Source organism: Apus apus, chromosome 2, assembly GCF_020740795.1.
Source record: "Apus apus isolate bApuApu2 chromosome 2, bApuApu2.pri.cur, whole genome shotgun sequence".
NCBI classification, from domain to species: domain Eukaryota; kingdom Metazoa; phylum Chordata; class Aves; order Apodiformes; family Apodidae; genus Apus; species Apus apus.
The window spans coordinates 5277981-5300206 of NC_067283.1; the positions used below are offsets into that span (position 1 = coordinate 5277981).

The following is a 22226-nucleotide window of genomic DNA, read 5'->3' on the forward strand; positions in this document are numbered from 1 at the left end:
CTAGTCATGCTCACCAAGTTAGCTACTAATGCTAAGCAAGGCTACTCATTCTAACACTCCTTAACAGATGGAGCCAAAGGGCTGATGAGAAGGTGAGGACAAAATGGAGTAGCAAGGTTTAGCTGGGAAGAGCAGATGCAAGACCTCTGTGAATGGCTTACCAAGCCATGAGTGGAGGGCCAGCTGTGGGAAGGTGCTGAATGTGACAGCATTGCCAGGGTCACCATGAAGGGTTTGCTAAGGCACAGAAATTAATGTCTAAGCCTTCTTCAGGCCCTCCTATAGCAGACACGGCAGCAAGGCCCTGCTCCTGAGCTTTATACTCTTATAGAATAATGTATATTGGAAAAGACCTTTAAGAGCATTGACTCTAAGTCTATGTTCAAGTCAGAACCTCTCAACCTCCATTTCCCCTTTAGAGGTGACCCAGGTTCATGCATCAGAACCTCCCCACTGCTGAGGAAGCTGGTCAGGCAGGGCCAGAGGTGTCTAAGGCATGGAGGGGCAGCAGAGCCTGGTCTGGCTCTATTCCCTGAAGTGAGGAGCCATAGGCAAAGCAGCGCTGGTTGCCAGAGGAGCCCCCCAGGGACCACTGAGACACTCAGCACATCCTTGGTGTTGGTGACACCAACAAACTGTGCTGCAACCCTGAGTCCTGGCTGTGGGGCAAATGTGTCAGGATCCTGGACCTTGCCCTTTCAGAAGATGATATTGTCCTCTCCTTCCTCCTCACCCCATGCTGGGAAGGCCCCAATTCCATGACCAGGGCAGAAAGAGAGAGAGCCAGTGGGGAATGAGGAGGTGAGAAGCAGCATTGATCCTCCTCTCATGACTCTGTGCAGTGGGTCAGTGTCAAAGACCAGATCCTCCAAGTGCCCTCCCCTATCTCCAGCTATGGCCATGTGAAACTGGAGAGACTTTGTGCACCAAAGCCAAAACACGAGCATCACCTCAAGACATGTCTGTCCTGGAGCTGGGACACCCCAGACATCAAACCACCATTTCCTACAGCACAAAGCAGTTGGAAGCAAAAGGATGCTACAAACCTGAGTGACCAGCCTTCTTCTTTGACCAGCTTTGGGCTGTACTTGGAGGAGATGGCTTCATGAAAGGGCACGAAATAGTGCACAAAAGGGGACTCTGCTTGCAAAAAGGTAGCACAGGAGAGGCCACACTTCTCTTTCTTTGGTGTGGCACCAGATTACACTAAAATGTGGCTGAGCTGGCAGCAGCCAACCAAGGTCACTGTTAAAGGCTGATCATCACTAGGGATAGTTGTCCAGGTGCCCACTCAGTGTAACTGACTGAATTGTAGCTCACACTACACAATTTAGGAAAATTCCACAGCTGCTACTAGAGGAAATAAATACAGATTGTTCATCAGAAGGCAATGGAAGAAAAAAACCCAAAACAGTCCAAATTGAACTCAGTTGTTCTGCTTTAGCACTCTGTTTCTGCATTGTTTGTGGCTGATGGAAACCAAACACGTTTCCATCTGTGTGTTAAATTACAGGCTCACAATTTCTGTGTGGAAAACACTCCAGAGCCAATAGCAGTGACAAAGGCCAACTGTGAAACAGGAGGGGGAAAGAGGGAAAGAAAGAAATCAACACCATTTATTACTCACACATTGCATGACGAGTGTCTCTTACCAAACGCAGAGTATAATCGATAATGATTCATGTAGAAACTCCAATGCAACCCCACAGAACTGAAAGCTACAGAGGTGTGTGACAGGGTTTCAGTGACATCCTGACCGAAGGCAGAGGCCCCAGGCCAGCAGGGCAGGGGGGACACGGCCCGGCGCCCGCCTGCCCAGGCCCACCGCTCTGCTGGCAGCTGGTTATTGCTGTAAAACACCAGAGGGAGGGTTCCACGGGTACCAGTTTGCAGAGGGCTGGGAAAGACGTCGGGAGGACTCGCACAGCCGGGCAGAACAGACTGGGTTTCAGGTCTGAAGGGCGTTTTTGCCAAACGCAGAGTGAGACAGAGCTCCTCTCCCTCCGACTGTGAACGTCCTGCTGGTCATCTCAAAGACCAGTTTCCAGGCAGCAATGCCTCACGGGTCTGCTTCAAGAAAGAGTGGATCACCCTAGACCTTTAGGATACACCTGCCCATTCATCATTTGGTCTTCAAGCATCTTAGCTTTTCTCCAAGTCTTCACCGTTGCCTGTGTTGTCTCTCGCGGACGATCTCCTGTTGCTGAAGACAAGAAGGGAAGAGGGAGACACGATACTGTTTTCATCCTGGTTTTTTACACATTTATCTTTGCCCTAAATCTACGCTTTTGGATTTTATGACCCTGAGTTGAGAACACCCGGCACCCACCTCAGCTGGGAGGCAGCCACCCCCATGTTGTCCACCAGCTCGGTGCCACGGGGCTCGGGCAGCAGGAAGCACAGCAGCCCCACCACTACGGGGACGCTCCCAAAGATGGCCATGGGGACGGCCCGGTGGTACTGGTCCAGGAGAAGGATCAAGGGGGCCATGATCCCCGACACCCGCGCCGACATCGAGCACAGCCCCACGCCGGTCTGCCTGGGGGAGCAAGGGGCAGCGGGAGGTTGGGCAGGAATCAGCATCCCCTGGGCCAGCGTGGGACAGATTGCAGCCACAGGGACCACCGGGTTCTTGCCCCTCCACTGACACCAGCCATGGCGAAGGGACTCCCCAATGGGTGGGGAGACCTCACCTGAGGACCGTGGGGAAGAGCTCTGCAGTGTAGACGTAGGAGGTGGAGAAGGCAGCTGTGGATGTGGACTTGCCAATGATGGCCAGGATGGTGGTTGCCAAGGGCTGGTCTGAGGGGAGGAGGAGAGGCTGCCACTGTGACCTCCGTGGAGAAGGTTCAGTTCAAACCAAAGGTTTAAAGTGAGATTTCCTGGGACAGCTCTTTCTAATGGACTTACAAAAGAAATTTACCACCTAACCCATTAGCAATCCTTCCTAGCACACCCTTTCCTAGAAAATACCCTCTGGCCAACTGCCAAAGAAAAGCAAGATAGCATTTCCTAAATTTGCAACTGGAGCGAGCTACTGAGCCACTGCAGGTCTTCAGGGAGTGCTCAGTTGGAAATACCATGTCCAAGAGCTTGAAACCATAGTGTAGCCCCTCTCTCTCCTTCAGCCTTACTCACATCACTAGCACAGCAGCAGGGGTGAGTGTAGGACCCCTGGGAATGTGTAGGTAGAAACAGATAAGGGAGGGGCATTATCTTTTCCTGTTCATCTAAAGAAGGGAGACGTGGTGGCCTTTAAAATGCCTCTTCTGCTACATCTTTCTGAGAGGAGGTGGTAATGCCTAGCAGGTGGAGGTGGTGGTGTCTAGTGGGTGGTGATGCATAATGGACACTGCCTGTTTTGTGCTAGGAGATATGGAAGGACCAAGCACAGCTCTGAAGGAGAAGAAAGTCCTGCAGAGAGGGAGCCAGCACGCTGGGAGTGCAGCCCCTTGGGCTGTGGACCTGGAGACAGCTCAGCCTCTGGGAGTGAGTCTGGGTCTGTGGTCAGCCAGGCTGGGAGGGTGGGTCTGACCCAGGATAGAGCTGGCTGGAGCTCTGCCTGGCTCTGCTCCTGGGCTGGGAAGAGGTTGTTCACCTTCAGGGATGCCAGTGATGACAAGACATATCAGGCCAGACAGCAGCAGGAGCAGAGCCTGGGTTTTCTTCCTCCCAAACCACTGCAGCAGGAATATGCAGGAAATCCGAGCTGGTAACTCCACTGCCCCAAAGGCAAGCTGGGTCAGGTAGATGTCCAGACCAAAACCTGTCACGTTCAGACTCAGTCCATAGTAAACAAGGCTGTCTGCAAACCTGAAATTCAAGCAAAATGGAATAGAACATGTAACCAGATGGGTTTTCCAGGGGCTTGTCTTTAAACATTAGGATGGTTAGGCCACACTCAACTCATTTAAACTCCCAGCAATCTCTGTTTCATTTCTACTCACCACCTGTGGCAATCCTGTGCATCGTAGTTACAGGAGATAAAGCAGTATGGAAAACCATGTTTGGCAAATTTTAGACTGCACCCAGAACTTTTACAGGGGCCCAAAACTACGTCAAGGCTCAGGGGTTACCAAAAGCTGGAATTACTCCAGCCTTCCTCAAAAATCCCACAGACGAATTGAATAACTCAAATCCAACAGCTTCTCCCCATGCCCAGAGAAAGACCCAGTATGGAGAGACAGAAAGATTAGCAGAGGAGCCCATAGACATAAAATGACCCAAAAATCACCTGTAGTGAATTTATACTTCTTGACAAGCCTCAGTCTCCTCACTTCAGCTGTAAGTTTGGGAATATCTTACCAGGTGCATGACATGATTAGAGTCACCTTCCGGAGGTGCTTCTTCCGAAAGAGATCCAGGACACTTCCAGATTTGCTCTGTATCTCGGGCTTCAGCTTCAAAAGGCAGAAAGCCAAGGAGTCAAAGCAGGCAAAGGAAACCCACGGGCAGCTCCTTTCCCAGCTGCAGGCAGAGGAAAGCCTCAGTGGGACAGGCTGGTGACCCCAGCCTGCTCTGGGAGGGAAGGTGGCCCAGTGGGGCTGGGGTCTTGTGCCTGTGCTCTGGGTGCCCGGCCCAGGAGTTTGGTGACCAGGAGATTCCTTGGGGTGAACATTTCCCCAGGGCAGGGGCTTGGGGGTGGGCCTGTGTTTGGGCATTTATGCATGGAAAGCCACAGGCTCAAGAGACTTCATGCTGATCCTCCCTGAAGAAAAGCCAGGGAAGCACGTGGGTCCTTTCTTCCCCTCCAAGGAGGACTCCAGCAAGCTCCAGGCTGAGCCTCAGCAGCAGCTGTGCTCTCCCCTGCCCTTGCAACACAGACCTTGCCCTGACTCTGTACAAAGCAGCTGAAGCTGGAATCACCCACAGTCCATCCCAAATCATCCCCAGTGGGCACGGGAAGCTGTTGATCAACGGCCTCAGCTTCAGTGGCTGCTACAAACCCAGGGAAGTCTCTGAAGATAACAAGCAGTTGCCCCTGTCACTCCAGGTACCTGCTCCAGGAGTCCTGCTGGGATGGTGCACTTGTTTGTGGATGCTGCCTTCTGAAGGAGCTGCTTAGCTTCTTCTACTCTGCCTTTTGTCACCAGCCACCGAGCTGATTCTGGGAGCACCCTGCCAAGGAGATGAAATCAGGAGGTGGTGCTGTGACCTGCTGAGGTTTCCCACAGCCCTGCTCCTTGCGACCATGTCCCAGCAAGTAATGGGCATCAGATGTGATGGCTGGGCCTAAGCTCCTCCTCAGGTCAGTTGTGCCAGGCTTACATTTAGGGCCCAAAGGGCACTTTTGAAGAGCTGAAGCAAAGCAGCTGCTGGTCTTGGGGGCCCAGCGCCCCAGGGAGAAGTGCTGAGCTCTGCAGAAGCCCCTCCAGCATCTGCACTTCAATGGGGAAGACCCAGCCTGCTCCTGAGCTGGTCCCTGCTCATGGCCACCCCTCACACCCACTGCTGTCACATCTGCCAGCTCTGCCCTATTCCTGCTTACCAGATGTAGAAGAAGAGGGCAAACATTGGAGCAGACCCTGCAATCTGCAGCAGCCTCCAGTGGCGGATCCCGTAACTCAATCCAGCCAAGATCATCTGTCCAAGGGCAGAACAGCAGTGAGAAATGAGCACTGCCTTTGGCCTCTGGGAGACACCAACCCACTCTGTAGCTGAGGAGAAGGTGAAGGTTTTCAGAACGTGCAGGACTATCTCTTGTTATCACATCTTGCGAGGCCACGTCTGTCTGCCTCAGGGCAAGGGCATCCTACTCACACAAGGCCAAGGTGACAATCAGAGTCCCGGACACCCCAGCCCCCACGACACATTTGAAGGCCATGTACACATAGAAGTGGGGCACAAAGGCAGCTCCCACACCAAACAAGGCCTGGAGAAGGATGGAGGTCAGAAACATCGGCCGACGGCCGACCCTGGGGAAGAAGAGGGAAGACACAGGTGTTATCCTGAAGGACCCCTTGGTGATGGGGAAGAGTCCAGGTGGAAGGCAAAGTGACTTGAGAACTATTCACACCAGAGGAGATTTGACACCCGTGTGAACAAAGCTCCTCTCTAGGTCCCAGGGAGTAACTGTCAGGAAAAGCAGCATCGGCACTTTTGCCCCGTGGTGGTGCCAGCAAAGGCAAAAGGAGACACTGTGAAAGGAACCTGCCCTTGAAGGGCCCCGTGTCCTCTCTCTTGAGAGTACTGAGGATCAGATTGAATTGGACTATAGTGCTGGTTCCCCTGTGAGGCACCCCGTGCACATGCTGTGCCCTTCTCCATCTGTGTTCCCTGTGTGGCCATGTTCTCCAGGGAGCTGAGGACTTTGCTCTGGGGCACCATGAGCTGAGCAGAGCCAGAGGCAGGAGGGACACATGTCCTGGTTAACATCGATGAAGGTGAGTCCAGCTCTGTGCCCAGGTTTCTGGGATTCCTGGAGACACCCTTGGGTAGCTGAGTTGCCAGTTGGGGATAGACCTGTGATTGCTGAAGGACCCTTACCATAAGACTATATCTGCTTTTCTCTTTTTTCAACACTCAGACATCTACAGATGAGTCAAGTGACCCCAGAAACCCTTGCTCAGGCGCAAGGGGATCGAGTCCCTGCAGAGAGTGTTTCATGCTCAGTGCATGGATATCCTGAACTCTCAGCTGGGCTGTCCCTGGGTGCTGGGCAATAACTCTAGGAAGGTGGCTGTGTTTCCTCACCTGTCACTTAGTGGCCCAAAGATTAGGGCTCCTAGGAGAAGCCCCATCATGTAGACAGATTGGGAGATGTCGGTCAGGTCCTTCTTGTCACACACCAGGTCAAACTGGAGGAAGGAAACACAGCTGCTTTTGCTCTCCACAGGTTCCATCTGCTTTCTGAGGGCAGGCATCCCTTCTGGTCCATGATGGGCCCATGAGTTGGGTGCCTGAGTTCTCACTCTAGCCCCTGAGAGCAAAGAACCCACCCCAAAGGATACCTCCCTGGTGTGCACATGGGACAGAAGTCAGAGGTGGGACAGGAGTGTGAGGTTCTCAGCCTGCCTCTTCATCACGGTGTACATTTCCTGAGTGCTGGGACCTGCAGGACTCCCCTCCAGCCCAGGCACCCCCGAGGGAACAACCTGCTTGGCAAGTTTTCCTTAAGGTGGGACCTTGGGGAAGAGTCCTAGCAGCTTCCTTCTCTGGCTGCAAAGTCAGGACAGGGTGGAAGGGGGTGGAGGAGGCAGGGAAGCACTGTTTTCTCAGGTAAAGGAGGGCTGATGTGGGAGTGGGAAGGGATACAGCAGCTGCTGAGGAGCCTCTAGAGAAGTTGGTTGTGAAATGGACAGACCCCGTGTTGCAGGGACCCCAGGGAGCATTTGCAAATGCCAGAGGCTGGGCTCTCCTGGTTCAGCTCAGAGAAGGGTGCTCGAAAGAAAGTGCTGGAGGAGGGAGGGAGGAAGAAAGGAGGAAGAAAGGAGCAAGAGAGAGGAACAAGGGAAGTGGAGAGAAGATCAGAAGTCCAGAGAGGAACAAGTTGGGGATGTTGACAGACAGAGAGCCTTAGCTCAACTCCATGGCCCATGGGATGTCTTGTTGCAGCCCTGAAAGTCTCCATGGTGTGCACAAAAATACAGAATAATAGAATCAATGAATGGTTTGGGTTGAAAGGGACCCTAAAGATCATCTAGTTCTGACTGCCCTGCAATGGACAGAGACACCTTCCATTAGACCAGGTTGCTCAAAGCCACATCCAACATGGCAAGCCCTTGGAAAGTAAATTTCTTTCACAGAGAAGGTGATGTGAGGAGAACCAGGCTGAAGAATAAAGGAAACTAGCAGGGACATCCAAAAGGTCCCTCCAGGCAAGATACATTGTGTGTTCAGGGCCCTGGATACTGGAGAAAGGGAGAGATAGTGGACGCAGCAAGTGCTGGACTCCCATCTCCACCATCTCTGCCTGTGGCCTCCCATGGAATCTATGTCATGGTCTTCCTGCAACAACATCCCAAGGATGCGTGATGGAGCCAAAGTCCCCCCAGTGCCTGGTGTAGATCTCAGCCTGACTGACCCACAGCTGGCATTGGCTTACCAAGCTCCAAGGACCGGATATGTCCATCCCTTCCCCTCCCACCAAGAGGGATTCATCTCTCGGCTGGCTCTGCCTGCAGCCCTGCTGGTGTCTATATTGCAGCCTGCTTGCAGGCAACCCCTCCAGGACCACACCGGGGTGGTTGGGTGGTGGAGCCAAGCTCCCCAAAAGACACCTGAGGTGGATCTCAACCCAGCCCCTTGGCACAACAGCTGCCACTGAACTGCAGAGCCGGGCGGTCGCTCGGGTGTCCCACCCCTCCCACCTCCCCACCCCACCAGAAGGTGGTTACAGACCTCAGTGAGCAGGGAGGGGGGCTGTGCTGAGGGGTACACCCAGCCATCTCTGCAGCTCTCCGTGGCGTTCAGGCCGTACGCCAGGATGGAGCCCAGGTCCCAGCCCACCGGCGAGTATCTGGAGCAGCGCTCGTACGCCCCGTCCGCGTCCCGGGGCAGCGTGAGGTTCAGCTGCTCTTCCTCCGTCAGGTTGGGCCCCACGGCACGGATCCAGCTGGTGTCACAGTGGTGAGGCACGTCCACGACCATGAACACTTGGCCGATCATGTGGAAAGCGGTGAGAAATTGCGGGAGGCAGAGGAGCAGTATCAGGAGCTTCTGGTACCGCCCGAACTCCCCCACGGCGCTTATGAAATCTCCGAACTCAGCCATGGTGACACCTGCTGTGGCCTGGCTGCCCCACAGCACCTCGCTTAAGTAGGCAAATATTAATGTTTAAACTCTGTGCCCGCTAAACCCCTAATCAGATGTGATAAAACGAGCTGTCGTATCAGCACGTTTGTCCACAATGATGATATGCTGCAGCCCTCCCGGGTGTACTTTGTCACCAGCCATTCCCTCCTTGTTCTCGGGACCAGAACAAAGGTGCCACAGCATTGCCACTCTTGAGGACAGAGTGGGGACAGTTTATCTTGTCCCAGCAAGGAGTGTCTCCTCAGGCCTCCTGAAGGTAACTGGGCTGCAGAGCAAGACTTTTGTCTGAGACGTGAAGTTGAGACTCTGCAAATGGAGGCTCATTTTCCTAAGTGTGGTGATGCAAACAGAGTCAGTTTGCTGCTTTATGGTTAAATGGCTTAATGGATGTATAGCCTTTAATGGATTTATAGCCCTTCCTGGACACTAAGAGGAGAGAGAAGAAGTAAAACACTTATCTGGATGAGGAAATATGGCTGGTAGTCAAGTAGACTTGTTCTTGACAGTCCTGTCTCAAGCTGTTGGTTTTCCTTTTACCCTCTGGCCATCTCTGGCCATGTCGTGAGATGACTTCATAGAATGGTAGAATGACAGCTTGGAAGGGACCTTAAAGATCATCTAGTTCAGCCTTTCTAGGCAGAAACACAGTTTAGATGCAGTGGCCCATGTAGAAACCCTGGTTAGTCATAAAATGAGATCTAAACTGAAATGTCTTGGGGAGAATCCTAAAATAGATTCGGCTTAGAGAGTACCCCTAAGAAAAACACAGCTTATTGTGCACAGACACACAGAGCACACAGGATTTGGGGATAAGAAATGACATCAGCTTGGCTTTGCCTGAGGTTCTGATGCCACTTGAAAAGCAGCTTGACCTGATTTCTGCTGCATGTCTGAGCTGCTTCCTGAGCAGACTGCCTGGCTGGTTTGTATCTTTAGTCCTGGAAACTAGAAAGCCAGGTTGTCCTCAGTGTATGAAATTTGGTGTGCAATTTGACAAAAGCCTCCTGCCTGCTTTCACCAGAGCCATAAGGACAGGATCACTAGACACTGACCTGCTCACTTTGTGTCTGCTTTCTAATTCTTTGTCCTCCAGTCTCAACCCAAACAGTGTGTCTGAGCCTCCAGTGAAGTTACTGACAGATCATACATGTCTGGGTTGGTGCTTCATAAGTGGGTATGGCACTGGAGTGCTTATGGAAGTGGGAAGGGGGTAGAAGGTAGAATCTTTAAGAATCTTAAGAATCTTAGAGAATCTTAAATCTTAAGAATCTTAAAGAATCTTAAGGCAGAATCTTAAAACATCAGCCCCTAAGCTGCAGTGGGAGAGAGAGGTCATACTGGTTAATGCTATTGGGAGTAAAGGAAGAGAGGAGTAGATGTTACCTGGAGTTGTGTAAAATTGCTCCAGCAACGTGTGTGTACCACACAGCCCAGCATATCACTGGACTCTGGATCCACATCCTTGGATGTAAGGACTTGCTGTTATTCAGGGATGTGTCTGTTGAAAAGGAGGCTGAGCAAAGCAACCTCCAGAGGTTCCTTTTGCCCTCAGTCCATCTCTGACCATGTCGTGGGTTGACTTGGCCAAGGAGATCCTCTGTGGCACAGAGGCATTTTGACCATGTTCTGCTGAACAGGGAGCAGGTGCCTTTCCCATGAGCGTGTAGGACTTGTGGTCTTCCCTCCTGCTCCTCAGCCACAAGCATCTTCCATGGCAAAGAGGTCAGATTTTGACTACAAAAACTCCTTGGGCCTGACCCAGATATGACTGCAGAGCCATGTGCTAATGCAGATGTGACTTCTTGAGGCTGTTCTCCCTAATGTCAACAGACAGGCTCTTCTGAAGGCCTGGGAAAGTTTCAGTCCCTTGTAATCTCGGTCACCCCAGGATGACATTTTTCACAGACATTGTTCTTATGACTGTCTTCATCATCTGGGGCTGAGTGGGTCAATCCTGCATGGTGAAGATCTCTCAGGGACAAAAGCTGGGTCAGCCCTGCAAACCCCTGTTTCCTGGAGCCTCATTGCGAGAGTTTCTGTGCTTATTTCTCTCTGTCTGACAGTTTTGCCCAAGGGGATCACTAATGCTTGCAAAGCCTCTCAAAAATGGAAGATCCTCTATCAGAGGGCATGAGAAAGCAGCAGACCTCGAGGAAGACCTGAGATGGACAGCTGGAAAGCCTGTACATCCATATACTAATGTCAAGGACTAGAGGAAGGGAGAGGGAACATCCCAGAGGGTAGTTCAGGAGGAGAAAGTATTGCCTGGGAATGAAGGCTGGTATGGGCAGAAGGGTATTTATTGATGCACTAAGTCATGGCCTTGGCTTTTCTCTTACACGGCTCTGAATGTCAGGAGTGACTGTGGTTGGAGACTCATTTAGACATCTACATGATGGGATGAATTGTGGCCAACATGTATTCATACCACCGTGGTGTTCCTGCATTTTCCCTCTTCCTCTGAGTACTGGCAGGGGGAGGTCAGGTTTGTGGGTGTCATGTGCCAGTGACAACTTGGTCCGGGGTGTCATTCAGGGTGTCTTTGTCATAGGTAACAGGCCATCCCCTTCCCTCTGCTTCAGTGAAAGGTGCTTGATCCCTGAAAACCTTCAGGTCCCATTTCTCCATCTCTAGACACTGCTTGACCAGGTTTCAGCCAGGCCTGTGAGATGCCAGCACCTCTGTCCCGACTCTCTTGCCCCATCCCAAGGTGAGACTGACTCCAGGATCTAAAGATATCTCTCCTTTCCCTGATTCATGGTGATTGAACAGTCTCCCTGCATGGAGCACTGACACTGCTTTGCAGCAGATGCAATCATTAAACCATTGAACAGCTTTATTCCTCCAGCAGATCTGTCAGAGCCAGGGATATTTTGGCACTGGTCAGACAGGAAGGTTGGTGGGTTTTAAGATTTTATTTTAAATAGAATTATTTTAAATTATTATTATTATTATTGTTATTATTATTATTATTTGTTTACAGACAACAGATTAAAATAGGTGAAGCTCCATGATCCTTCTCATTATACGTGTTGCTTTGACCCTCTGAGGTTTCTGGTGATCTTGTTTATCAGTTGTTCACTCCCATAACGTTGATGTTATGGTAGCAAAGGGCAGTCAGGGAGGGGCAGAGTCCAACTGCACAGGATGTAGAGATGTCCCCACACCCCAAGACTTCACGAGAACTGGGTTCCCTCTCCTCCTCTGCCCCTTTGAAAGGGTGACCCTGGCAAAGTCATTTCAATTTGCTAGTGATGGTGACCTCCTGTGTGAAGCAATTTTGCAGTCTAGTGAAGGACAAATAGCAGGGGAGTGAGATACCATTATTATGAAGTGTGGACAAGCCATATGGTGATAAGGTGTATGATTTTTTGGGTTGGCTACATTGCTGGATGTCTAAATATAGTTGCCTATATGTGAAATAGATACCCAGGGTTGGACTACAGTTAGTGGAGATGGAGTGACAGGTCATAGAGTCCAGAGAGCTGACAGCATTTTGAATGCAGTTGCCTGGTTTAGGGTGGGCTGAATCACTCCTCAGCCTGAACTTGCTAGTTCTCCATTGACTCTGGTGTGGGCTTAAGCATCTGGTTTACATAGAAGCTCTAATGTTGCAGACACCTAAACTTAATTTAGAGACAAATCTTCACCCTGTGCCTCCTCAGCTTTGCCTTTGCATTCAATTTGTGGATTGTGGACAAGGACTTGGTTCCTTGCTGGTAGTGGTAATCTCTTCTCATTTGAGTTTCTAGTTCTTGATTAGCTTGTTGCTCATGGCTGCTTGCTGGTTGGACCTCTTTTGAGATCTGTCTCCCCTCATGCCATGCAGACATCCTCTGAGGGACCTCAGCAGTAGATTGTGCAGAAGATCCCCTCTGTACAAAGACTCTCAGGTGAAGAGAACAGGTAGCTGGTTGGTCTCTCCTTGGAGGTTCCTCACAGTGAGGTCAATTCCTGCAATGTTCTTTTCTGGGAGCTGAGCACTGACCCACTGTGACCAGGACAGAGATCTTCAGTTTAGCTCCTTAAGCCATTAATGCATCAGTCTAAACAGAACTGAATTTTTCTTGTGCCAGCAGAGTGAGGAATTTCTCAACTGATTTAATGAATCATTTTTGGTCCCATATCAGCTAACTGGGGCTGCTGGGGAGGTGCTGCTTTTAATTTTTATTTTCTTCTCAACTATATAAAGAACTCCTGGTCCAAAAGGTCACAATCTAACACATTCAGGTCTACAGAAGAAAGGCTGTCATAATCTTCTTCAACTCCTGACATTTTTCTGCTCCTGTGCACATTTTCAAGAGCCTCCTGACCCATTTTGGTTGAATTAACATCAAAAGGATCAAAGACAACCTGATTAAAGGTTTCAGAAACATTGGGGCTGGTGAACATTGGGGGAAAACCTCCTTCCTGTGTAGAGAGATGCTTGTTTGTTGAGCCTTCAGCACTGAGACCCAATCCAAATGTATCTTCTGCAGCCTTTGGAGCCTGATGCTGTGGATCCAACTGAATCTCTTCCCTGTCTTTGATATTAATCTCATCCTGTCCAGAAAGAAGTGAGAGGCTGGAGGTGTCCCACAACACTAGTGGAGCATTTGTTTCTGCTGGGATTTCCTGGCATAAGTCTGAAATATTTGGATCAAAGCAAGGTGGGGCTTCTGCCTTTGGATTTTGCAAATCTGAATTGGGGGTTTTCCTTGCTATGCTGGAAGAGCCTTGTCCTCTGGAAAAGAGCAAATTATTGTGCTGCAGAAAATCCATCTTGTCTGACTGAAGCTCATCCTCCTTAGGCAAGTTTTCTGAATTGCCTGGTGAAAAAAATGTCCCATCCTCTATCACTGTGTCCTGGACATCCAGACTCAACAGGTTCTGAATTTCCAGCAGGTGAGCATCATGGTGGTTTCCTGCTCTCATGAGATTTTTACTGTTACCAGCTCCAGGCATAAGCCCTGGAGGAGGATGCAGATGGTTTGTTCCACTTTCTGAGGTTATTGCAGCTTCTTTCTGACTTTCCTGTGCTGGCATGAGAGAGGGGCAACCACTGTCCCACTGCTGATCAACCTGACTGTTTAAAGGCAGTTGGTCATGAATGTCAGGTTTAGTTTTCTCATGTTCATCATTGCAATAAATTCCTGTGCCAGGAGCTAACAGCAGGACATCAGTCTCCTTGCCCTCAGTAGAGCCTAAATGGCCTCCAGAGCTCTCCTGCATATGTTCAGGAGAAACCTCCATCTTTCCTGGTGGTGGCATCTGATAATCCTTTTGTTTTGCTTGGCTGGAGAAGATGGGGAAGGCCTGAGGCTTTCCTGGACTGTCACAAATACTTGGTTGTTCTGAGGATTTTGCAGGTTTTTCTTGTTGACTCTTCTTCTTCTCTGAGGAGTAACCAAACAAAGTGACAAGGGCTGACTGGGGCTTAGTGGGTTTCCCTTGGGTTGTTGTTTCCTTCTTGGGAGTGCTGCCTTTGTCTTCAGAACCAAAAAGTGTAGTTAAGGGGTTTTTCCCAAGCCTGAAACCTTTACCTAACATCTCTCTGCAGAGCTGACTGCTTCTGGTCTCTTTGCTGAGGGCATCAGACCTTGAGATGTGCACAGTGCTTTGGCTTGGGAGTTTCAGATCCATTTTTTCATCACCCACTGGATGACCTCTGGATTCATCCATGGATATATTCAGTTTGGAATAGTCTAATATCTCAGCTGCTTGCTCAGAACTATGAAAGGTACCTCCACTAAGAACTTCTCTGAGATCTCTGGGATCCCTTGACTTGGAGTTGTTGACTTCATCATGTGAGGGCCAGGTGGCACAGGTGCCTTTCAGAGGTGTGTCTGCTGATAATGGAAAATCCTTGCCAGGAGATGTTATATTATGTCTCAAAATATGCTCATGAGGGTTAGTTATCTGTGGGCCACATGTGTCCTGAGGTTCTGTTTCTTGTAGACAGGTCACACTGTGGTCATCTGTCCTATCTGGCAAACCAGATGAAGAGAGCCTGCTCTTTTCTGCTTTGTCTTCCTGAGGTATTTGTCCAGGACTGGCCTCTTCCAGAAACCCTGTTGTACTTACTGGTTTCACTTCTTTTGTCTTCTCAAATTCTGCCCCTTTGCTCTCAGCTCCAGGCAAATGGCTGTTGCTGGATGGCTGCATTTTTTCCCCCAAAGCTCCTGGTATCTGTTTCCCAGGGGACTCCTCCAGGTTTGCCTGTGAATTCTCATTCAGCAGCTCAGTGATCTCAGGTGACACACACAGCCTTCCTGGCTCCGGGGAGCCAGAAGTTGCATAAGAAGTCCTTGACACATCAGAGAGGTAATGAGCTTCTTCAGCTTCATTTTCAGGGTGATCAACACCCTCAGCTCTGTGTTTTAGCTCTGTACTTGTGGTGTTTCTGGTTTCAGGTTCTCCTGGCACAGAGATGGCCTCTGGGCTGTTAATTCTCTCTCCAAGGTGATGCTTCTCTCCTGCAGAAGCTGGGGTGGCCGTGGCCAGTTCAGGCTTGTCACCTGCCCTTGCAGGCACCGTTCCTCCTTCCCTGGGTGTGCTTAGTGACCCACAGACCTTGTTTTCCTTCACTGGGAGCTCTGCAGCAGCCCGGGTGCAGCCTCCAGTGCCCCCCAGGTACATCCAATTGGTGGGTTTAGTGCTTTGATGTGTGGTGTGGTGGACAAGTGAGCCACGAGGCAGGGATCTCACAGGCTCCAGGACCAGAGGGGAGGAGGCAGGGGCAGGTCCTCTCTTCATCTGGGCTTTGCCCTGCTGGGACACTTTGCCCCCTCGCTTCCCTCCGGGCACATCCCCAATCTTTTCACCATCTCTCTGTTCTCTGGTCTTGGGCCAGGAACACCTTTGCTCTCTTTCCTTGGTATAGGTGACACCAGGTAAGAATATTCCCTTCTCCACTGCTGCCTCCACAGCTGATTTTCCCTCCTGACCCCTGAGCACCATCCTGCCTGCCCTGCTGCCCACAGCCTGGTAGGTTTGCAGGCTCACTGCAGGCTTTTCCCAGGAAGGTGCTCCCTTTCCAGCTTTTCCACCTACAGCCAACAAGGCTGTTTCTGAAGGTGGCCAGCTTGTTCTGAGCTTGCTCCCTAAGAGGACAGACCCCCTGTTCAGCTCTCCCCTGTGCTCAGCCAGCTGCAGGCTGCTCCTTGCATTGGAGGCTGTGGGGCTCTCTCTTGTCTCAGTCTCCTTTTTGGCCCTGTTGGACCAGTCCTGGGGCTGTGGTCCTCTGCCCACCACTGCCACTGGCTGAACCCGATGGTCTCCCAGCTGGTGCTCCAGCCTTTCCATCTCACCTCTGCTTTCAGCTCCAGCCATCTGCTTGTAGTGGACTTGGCAGTAGAACACCCCGTGGAGGGCAGCATGGTTTTGCAAGCTGGAAAACACACATTGGCAGGGCTGTAAGTGGCTGTGTGGGAGGGATGGGGTAAGAGTGGCACTGATGGACAGGATTTCAGCAAACATTTTCTTTTCAGTGGAAACTCTTGGGGAAGGGAGGGGGTTTGAAGAATGAGGCCTTTCAAAAGTAGCGTAGGTTTTCTGAGGATGTGTTTTGGTTTTTCTTTCAAAAACCAGAACACATGAAAAATGAACCATTTCCTTGCAATGCCTCTGGGGGCTGTACTCCAGGTTATGTGCAAACCCTTTCTCATTTACACTCCAGGCTTCATACCAGCACTTCATGTCCTCCTGTATGGACAGTGTGGACCATATGGGTAAAACTGCACAGGGCTCCCATGGTAGAACAACTGCATGGTGGGAGGAAGTGTCTGTACAGCTGGAGGGCCAAGAGGATGGCAAGGAGCCTTGCAGAAAAGGGCTGGGGTGTCTTGGTGAGTGGCAAGTTGAAAATAAGCCAGCAGTGTGCTCTTGTGACAGAGAAGCCAACCAAATCCTAGGATGCATCAGCAAGAGCCCAGCCAGCTGGTCAGGGGAAGTGACCATTCCTTGGCATTTGGCACTTGTAGGACCACATGTGGAGTACTTTGTCCAGTTTTGGGCTCCTCAGTGCAAGAAAGCCACTTGCATACTAAAAGGAGTCCAGCAAAGGGCCACCAAGGTGGTCAGGAGCCTGGAGCATGAGGGTGAGAGCTGGGTTAGCTAGACCTTATAAGAAGGTTGAGAGGGAGGAACTCATTGCTGTGTCTATTTTACAGGAGGTTACAGGGAAGAAGGGCTGGAGTACCCTGGGGGGTGGACAGTGAGAGGATGAGAAGCAGTGGGAACAAGCTGTAACATGGGAAATTGTGATTGGATGTGATATAAGAAAAAACCTTCTCACTGGTGTTCAAATCTTGAACGAGGGGCCCCAGCCAAGAGACTGTGGAGCCTCCATCCTTGGAGCCATTCATACCTCTCCTGGACACATTCCTGAGCTACCTGCCCTCCTTGGATGTGCAGAAGACTGAGCAGAGACTTCCAGAGGTACCTTCCAACCTACCTGCCTCCATGAACATCTGAAACAGCCAAACAGCTCTTCCAGTTAAATTCCATATCAGCATTCCTAAACTGTTAATATCTCTGGTACTTGGCTCCTTGGACCACCATGCAGATTTCTGATCCACAGGGGTCTACAAGCTTGAGGTGAGACTCTAGTGATGGAGTCACAGATCGTATCAAGGAAACTCTCTGTCCTTTCACATTTCCTGGAGGAAATGCTCTGTTGGAATTACCCTTGGACTATTATGATGGAAACTACTTGGATACCCCTTAAAAATAAATGCACCTGGGTCCTACCACTCACCTCAGCTTCCTCCCACAGGCCTGGCAGCAGAAACAGGAGTGGTGCACACAGCCCTTGTCAGTGACCACACGCTCCATGGAGTAGACAGGCTGCAGGCACGAGGTACAGACTTCTTTCAACATGGGCTGAAGAAGAAGGAGAAACTGAAGTTAAATAACTTTGAATCACGGCCACCTGGAAGTGCATCTGCAGGGGAATTTGCTGAATCTCCTTCTCGTGTTGGATTTTCTTGTCGATGTTCTTTTGTAGATCTGTTGCGAGAGTTCAGACTCCTGTCTGACTCACTGTATTTGTCATCTTGGATAGGCCAGCATTAATTTTCAGTCAGGACAGAAAGACAAGACACCGTTGGACCCCTAAAGAGAGAAACTTTTCATTTGATTGAGAGCGAATGATTCACTCAGTTGAATAATTTAAAAGCCTTGAATGAAGTAAAAAATGTTGTTCAGAGGCTCTGACTCGTAAACTCTGGCTGGGCAGCTCCTGAAATCACTGACACTAGATGGCTGCTTACACAGACCACATTGTCCCAACCCTAAAAAGCCAGCAAATCTCAGCATTAAAACATCCACAGCTCCATAAACCTGGTGCTTTACTCCAGTCTGTTTACTCTGTGGACTGCCTTTCCTGCCATGACCTGATTCCTCAGACACCACTTTATGTGAAGAGCCCAGGGAATCTCTTTGGAAAGGTTTGTCAGCACAATTTGCCACATTTTGATGTGATAAAGATTCGCTGGTGTTCCCTGATCCCTCAGGCTTTTTGTCCTACCTGTGCTCACCCTGGTTTGCAGTGTTGGCAGCTCAGAGAAAAGGCAAGTTTACTTTCTGCTGTTCTCTGAAGTGGGATAATGGCCAGACTTGAGCTTTTACTGGAGGAAACAGGTTGCCCGGGGAAACTGTGTCTGTCCCATCCCTGGCAGTGTTGAAGGGCAGGTTGGATGGGGCTTGGAGCAACCTGGTCTAGTGGGAGATGTTCCTGCCCATGGCAGGGGGGTTGGAACTGGGTGATCTTTAAGGTCCCTTCCAACCCAAACCATTCTGGGATTCTATGATTCAACAAAACATGAAAGGTGTTTCTGTATCTCAAGAGATGAGTTGACAAGGGAACAAGAACCTTATATTTTACTTCAAACAAACACCTGGGGGACCACTTTAAAAAAATTATCATTGTTATGGCTGAACATACCAGTAAGGTCAAATCATCTTTGTTTTCCCATCACAATACTTTCAAGAAGAAGAGCTTAATGTCTTTGGTTTTCTTCCTTCTCTCTAGAGGGAACTATTAAAAAAACAGACCCAGGTATTTCCTTCAGTCTTCAATGATCTCAGCATGTCTCTGCTGTTCCAGTCCTCTGCAGAGAGCAGATCATAGTTCTGTACGTGTCTATGTCTGTAACAGATGTCTCAACTCCCAGTATGCTCAGTGGAGTTCCAGTTAAGGGAATCTGGAAGGTGAAACACCTGCTCTAAAAGAGATCCATGTAGTTACAGAATCACAGAATCATTCTGGTTGGAAAAGACCTTTAAGATTGTTGGGTCCAACCATAATCTAAGTCTACTAACCAAGCAGAGGAGCCCCCTCCCCGTTGCTTTCGGTCACTCTGGAAGTATTGATTTATGTATTGATTTACTGGCATCTGTATTTCAGCACAACTAGACACCCATCTGCACAGGTAGTCCCACCTCAGGACTGGCTGCTGCTGTGCCCCTAGTTGGACAGAAGCAAGTTAGGTGGGATGAAGTTCACCCATGTGAGTCAGAACTGTGCTGATGCCAATGGGAGGGCAGTGCTGGTGAAGAGGAAGCAGAAATGCATGCAAAGATAAGATAGATCCTTCAGGTGGAAAACAGAAGGGGAAACCAGATGGGAAGTGATGCCATATTAGCAGGTCCCTCCAAGAGAAATGGAAGCTCTGCACCTTTGGCATGGATGCCATTTCACTGGAGGGAACCAGCAGGCTGTTTGGCAAGGACCAGTGAGTGGTGATGGGCAGCTGCAGGAATGAGACATCGTCTGTGACAAGGGAGCAAAGTGCAGTCCTGGAGATGATGATTCTCAGGCAATGGATCAGCTGGGCTGTGTTGGCAGTCCTGGTCACACCTAAATCTAGGGGCTCTGGCAGCATTTCCTCTGACAGTCACAAGCACCAAGGGACGTGTCCTGGCAGAGAAGAGAGTAATTATTGACACGTCTCTGTTGTATAAGAAAAAAAAAATAATCCATTTCCTTAATCATGACCAAGGAAGGGAGCAGAGCTGTTCAGCAAACACACAAGATCTCCCCACTCTTAGCTGGGAATGAGGTTACTTACTCCTGGAGTGTGTTTCCAAAGTGGGATAATCTTTTATGGGGGAATGCAGGTCTCTTTCAGCAGGGGATTTATTTTAAGAGCTCAGCGTCAGATGCATGGCAAACACCCTTGCTTTTCAGAGGTATTTTTATCAGCCCTAGGAATAAGCCTTCCTAATGGTTTGGAAGATAGAGAGGTGATTAGCAACCATCGAATGGCACTGTGGGAAAGGAAATTATCTCAAGACTTCAGTGAAAAGCAGTTACAGAGTGTTCCTGGAAGACTCTCCTAGCACGTTGCTGATTACTGCCCTGCTGAAGCTGCAGCTGGCTTATGGCTTATCAGTTGTTGCCTTTTTTTCCCTAGGTGAATTGAAATCTTTATAGTAGGAGAGGTCAGCCTGAAAACACCTTTGTTACTATTAGGTGGAGAAGGTGGTGAGCATGAAGCTTTCTGACCTGAGACTGAGTATCCTCAGGGAGACCAGTGGCTGAAATGGAGCTGGGAAGGGTAGTACTTTGTGTAGGCCCTCCAGATGTGCCATATTCCATGTCTACTGCTGCAAGAGAGCCAGATCTGTAGCTGAATTTGTCCTTTGACCACTCAAGGAGGTACGGTTAAGACAAGGCCACCTATCCTCTGTTCACTGGGCCAGGTAATTGTCCCAGACATTTAGCTCCTGGAAATACCTACCTAGCACCATGTGAGAATGTAGTGACACACTGGGGCAAAGAATGGTGAACAATGTCATGTCTTGTATCCAAAGATCACAGAACAACTAAGACAGTTCATCTGGGATTTGCAAGTTTGTGTGTGCTCTGCTGGTTTATTATTGCAAGGTCTGAGAATATGAGCTGATCCTTCAGCTTGTATTTGAGTTTCAGTCTTTGCATTTGTGTTGTTTTTTTTTTTTTTCTCTAGCTCTTTCAGTGCTTCAAGGAGCCATGTATGGTCCTGAGATAATGCTACATTTGTCCCCTTGTGACATTTCAGTTCCTGGCTGGTGGAAATACCATGAAAGAAACACATCTGAAATGATCTGAGCCTCATAAACGGCTCATTGAGACATTTAGGAATCCTGTAAAACCAGAAACACAAACAATAAGATCGGTCTTTTTAAACAGTGGCAGGGCAGATTATTTGGGTTCATTTGAGCTCCTGTGGAATCATTTTCATTGCCCAAGCAACCTGTTTGCAGCTTACTAAAACTGCTCTGCAGCTGTCCCTTAAAAGAAATTAGACAAATGTGTTACAGCCATCCTGAAGTGAATGAAGATGAGAAACAATCAAGGATAAGAAAGCAGTGTTAGAAAAATTTGAAGAGCAGCTCTGAATTACTAATTCTCCTCTGTTTCTACAATTGGTCCTACTAAAACAGCTGGGAAGGTCTAAGCAGTTATTTTTTCTGATTCCCTGAAACCAGATCTGCTCCATTTATGATGATCTGCTCTTCTGCCTCAACCTTCAGTGTATTATTTGGTGGAACTGAAAATTATGTTCTTTTAGCATCTCACTTTCAAATTTATGCCATTCTAGAGGCAAACCAAAGAGCTCTAGTGATGTGCCTGCTTTTTATTTTTTGGGCTGAAACAGAACTTCTGCTTGGTCTACACCACCTTGAACAATGTATTGCATGATGTGAGATGTTATTTGTTATTTAAAAATGGATTCAGGGATATGAAGTGGTAGATGGTAAAACAGTCCCTTCCTCCCCAGTGTCCTGCTCTTCAGTGGTCAGTGTGAGCCCTTTTCCCTGAGAGGAAATAGAAAATATTAACCATAACATCTTATTGACACATGGTGCCCCCGCTCATAGCAGGGAGGTTGGAACCTGATGATCTTTAAGGTCCCTTCCAACCCTAACCATTCTATGATTCTGTCATTCTATGACATGGTGTTTTTTTGAACGAGATTGCTGTCCCCTTCTGCAGAAGAGTAAGCTTGCACTGAGAGATGAGGTGGCTGGCCATAGACCAGCCAGAAGGTCTACAGTTAGACCCAGGGGTTGGCAACTTAAGTCTGAGCCAAGTGGCAGGACAAAGCGCCTTGAGAATCCAATCCAATCCAATCCAATCCAATCCAATCCAATCCAATCCAGTCCAATCATGTCACTCTGTAGGCTCATCTTCTCCCACACCTGGAGCAAACTGTGCTCACATACCTCATTCCCAAATTGATGCCAGCCTGTGGTGTGAGTTGAGGCACAGCTGGTTCATCAGCTGCCCATCCTGAAAGGGCTTATGGAGACACAAGATCTCTGCTGCCTCCTCCCAGGGAGGAAATGGGTTCAGACCTTTCTTGATGTCTGCATCCTACCCAGTCTCCACAAACCTACACAGGGTCCTGGACTGGATGGTGTGTGTCACCCTGGACTCAACTCAGTTTTCAGACAGGAATACGACTGCTGCTTCCTGCAGGGCTGTTGATCTGCCCACATGGTAA

At 49.5% G+C, this 22226-nt stretch overlaps 1 protein-coding gene across 1 annotated transcript; it reads right to left on the reverse strand.

Moving 5' to 3' along the window:
• Positions 1-2142: 2142 nt before the first annotated feature.
• LOC127381872 (solute carrier family 22 member 13-like) lies at positions 2143-8712 on the reverse strand. The gene is made up of 10 exons (XM_051612774.1): positions 8341-8712; positions 6694-6797; positions 5761-5915; positions 5489-5657; positions 4998-5118; positions 4306-4400; positions 3599-3813; positions 2694-2802; positions 2330-2539; positions 2143-2203 (listed from the first exon to the last, which is right to left on the reverse strand). Exons 1-10 carry the CDS (start codon positions 8710-8712, stop codon positions 2143-2145), a joined length of 1611 nt encoding a protein of 536 aa, XP_051468734.1.
• Positions 8713-22226: the final 13514 nt, after the last annotated feature.

Coding starts and splice junctions, on each gene's coding strand:
- LOC127381872 (XM_051612774.1), bottom strand. CDS start 8,712: ATGGCTGAGTTCGGAGATTTCATAAGCGCCGTGGGGGAGTTCGGGCGG. Junction 5,119..5,488: donor GCCCTCTTCTTCTACATCTG/GTAAGCAGGAAT, acceptor TCTCCTTGGCAG/GGTGCTCCCAGAATCAGCTC. Junction 2,803..3,598: donor CATCACTGGCATCCCTGAAG/GTGAACAACCTC, acceptor TCCTCCCCTCAG/ACCAGCCCTTGGCAACCACC.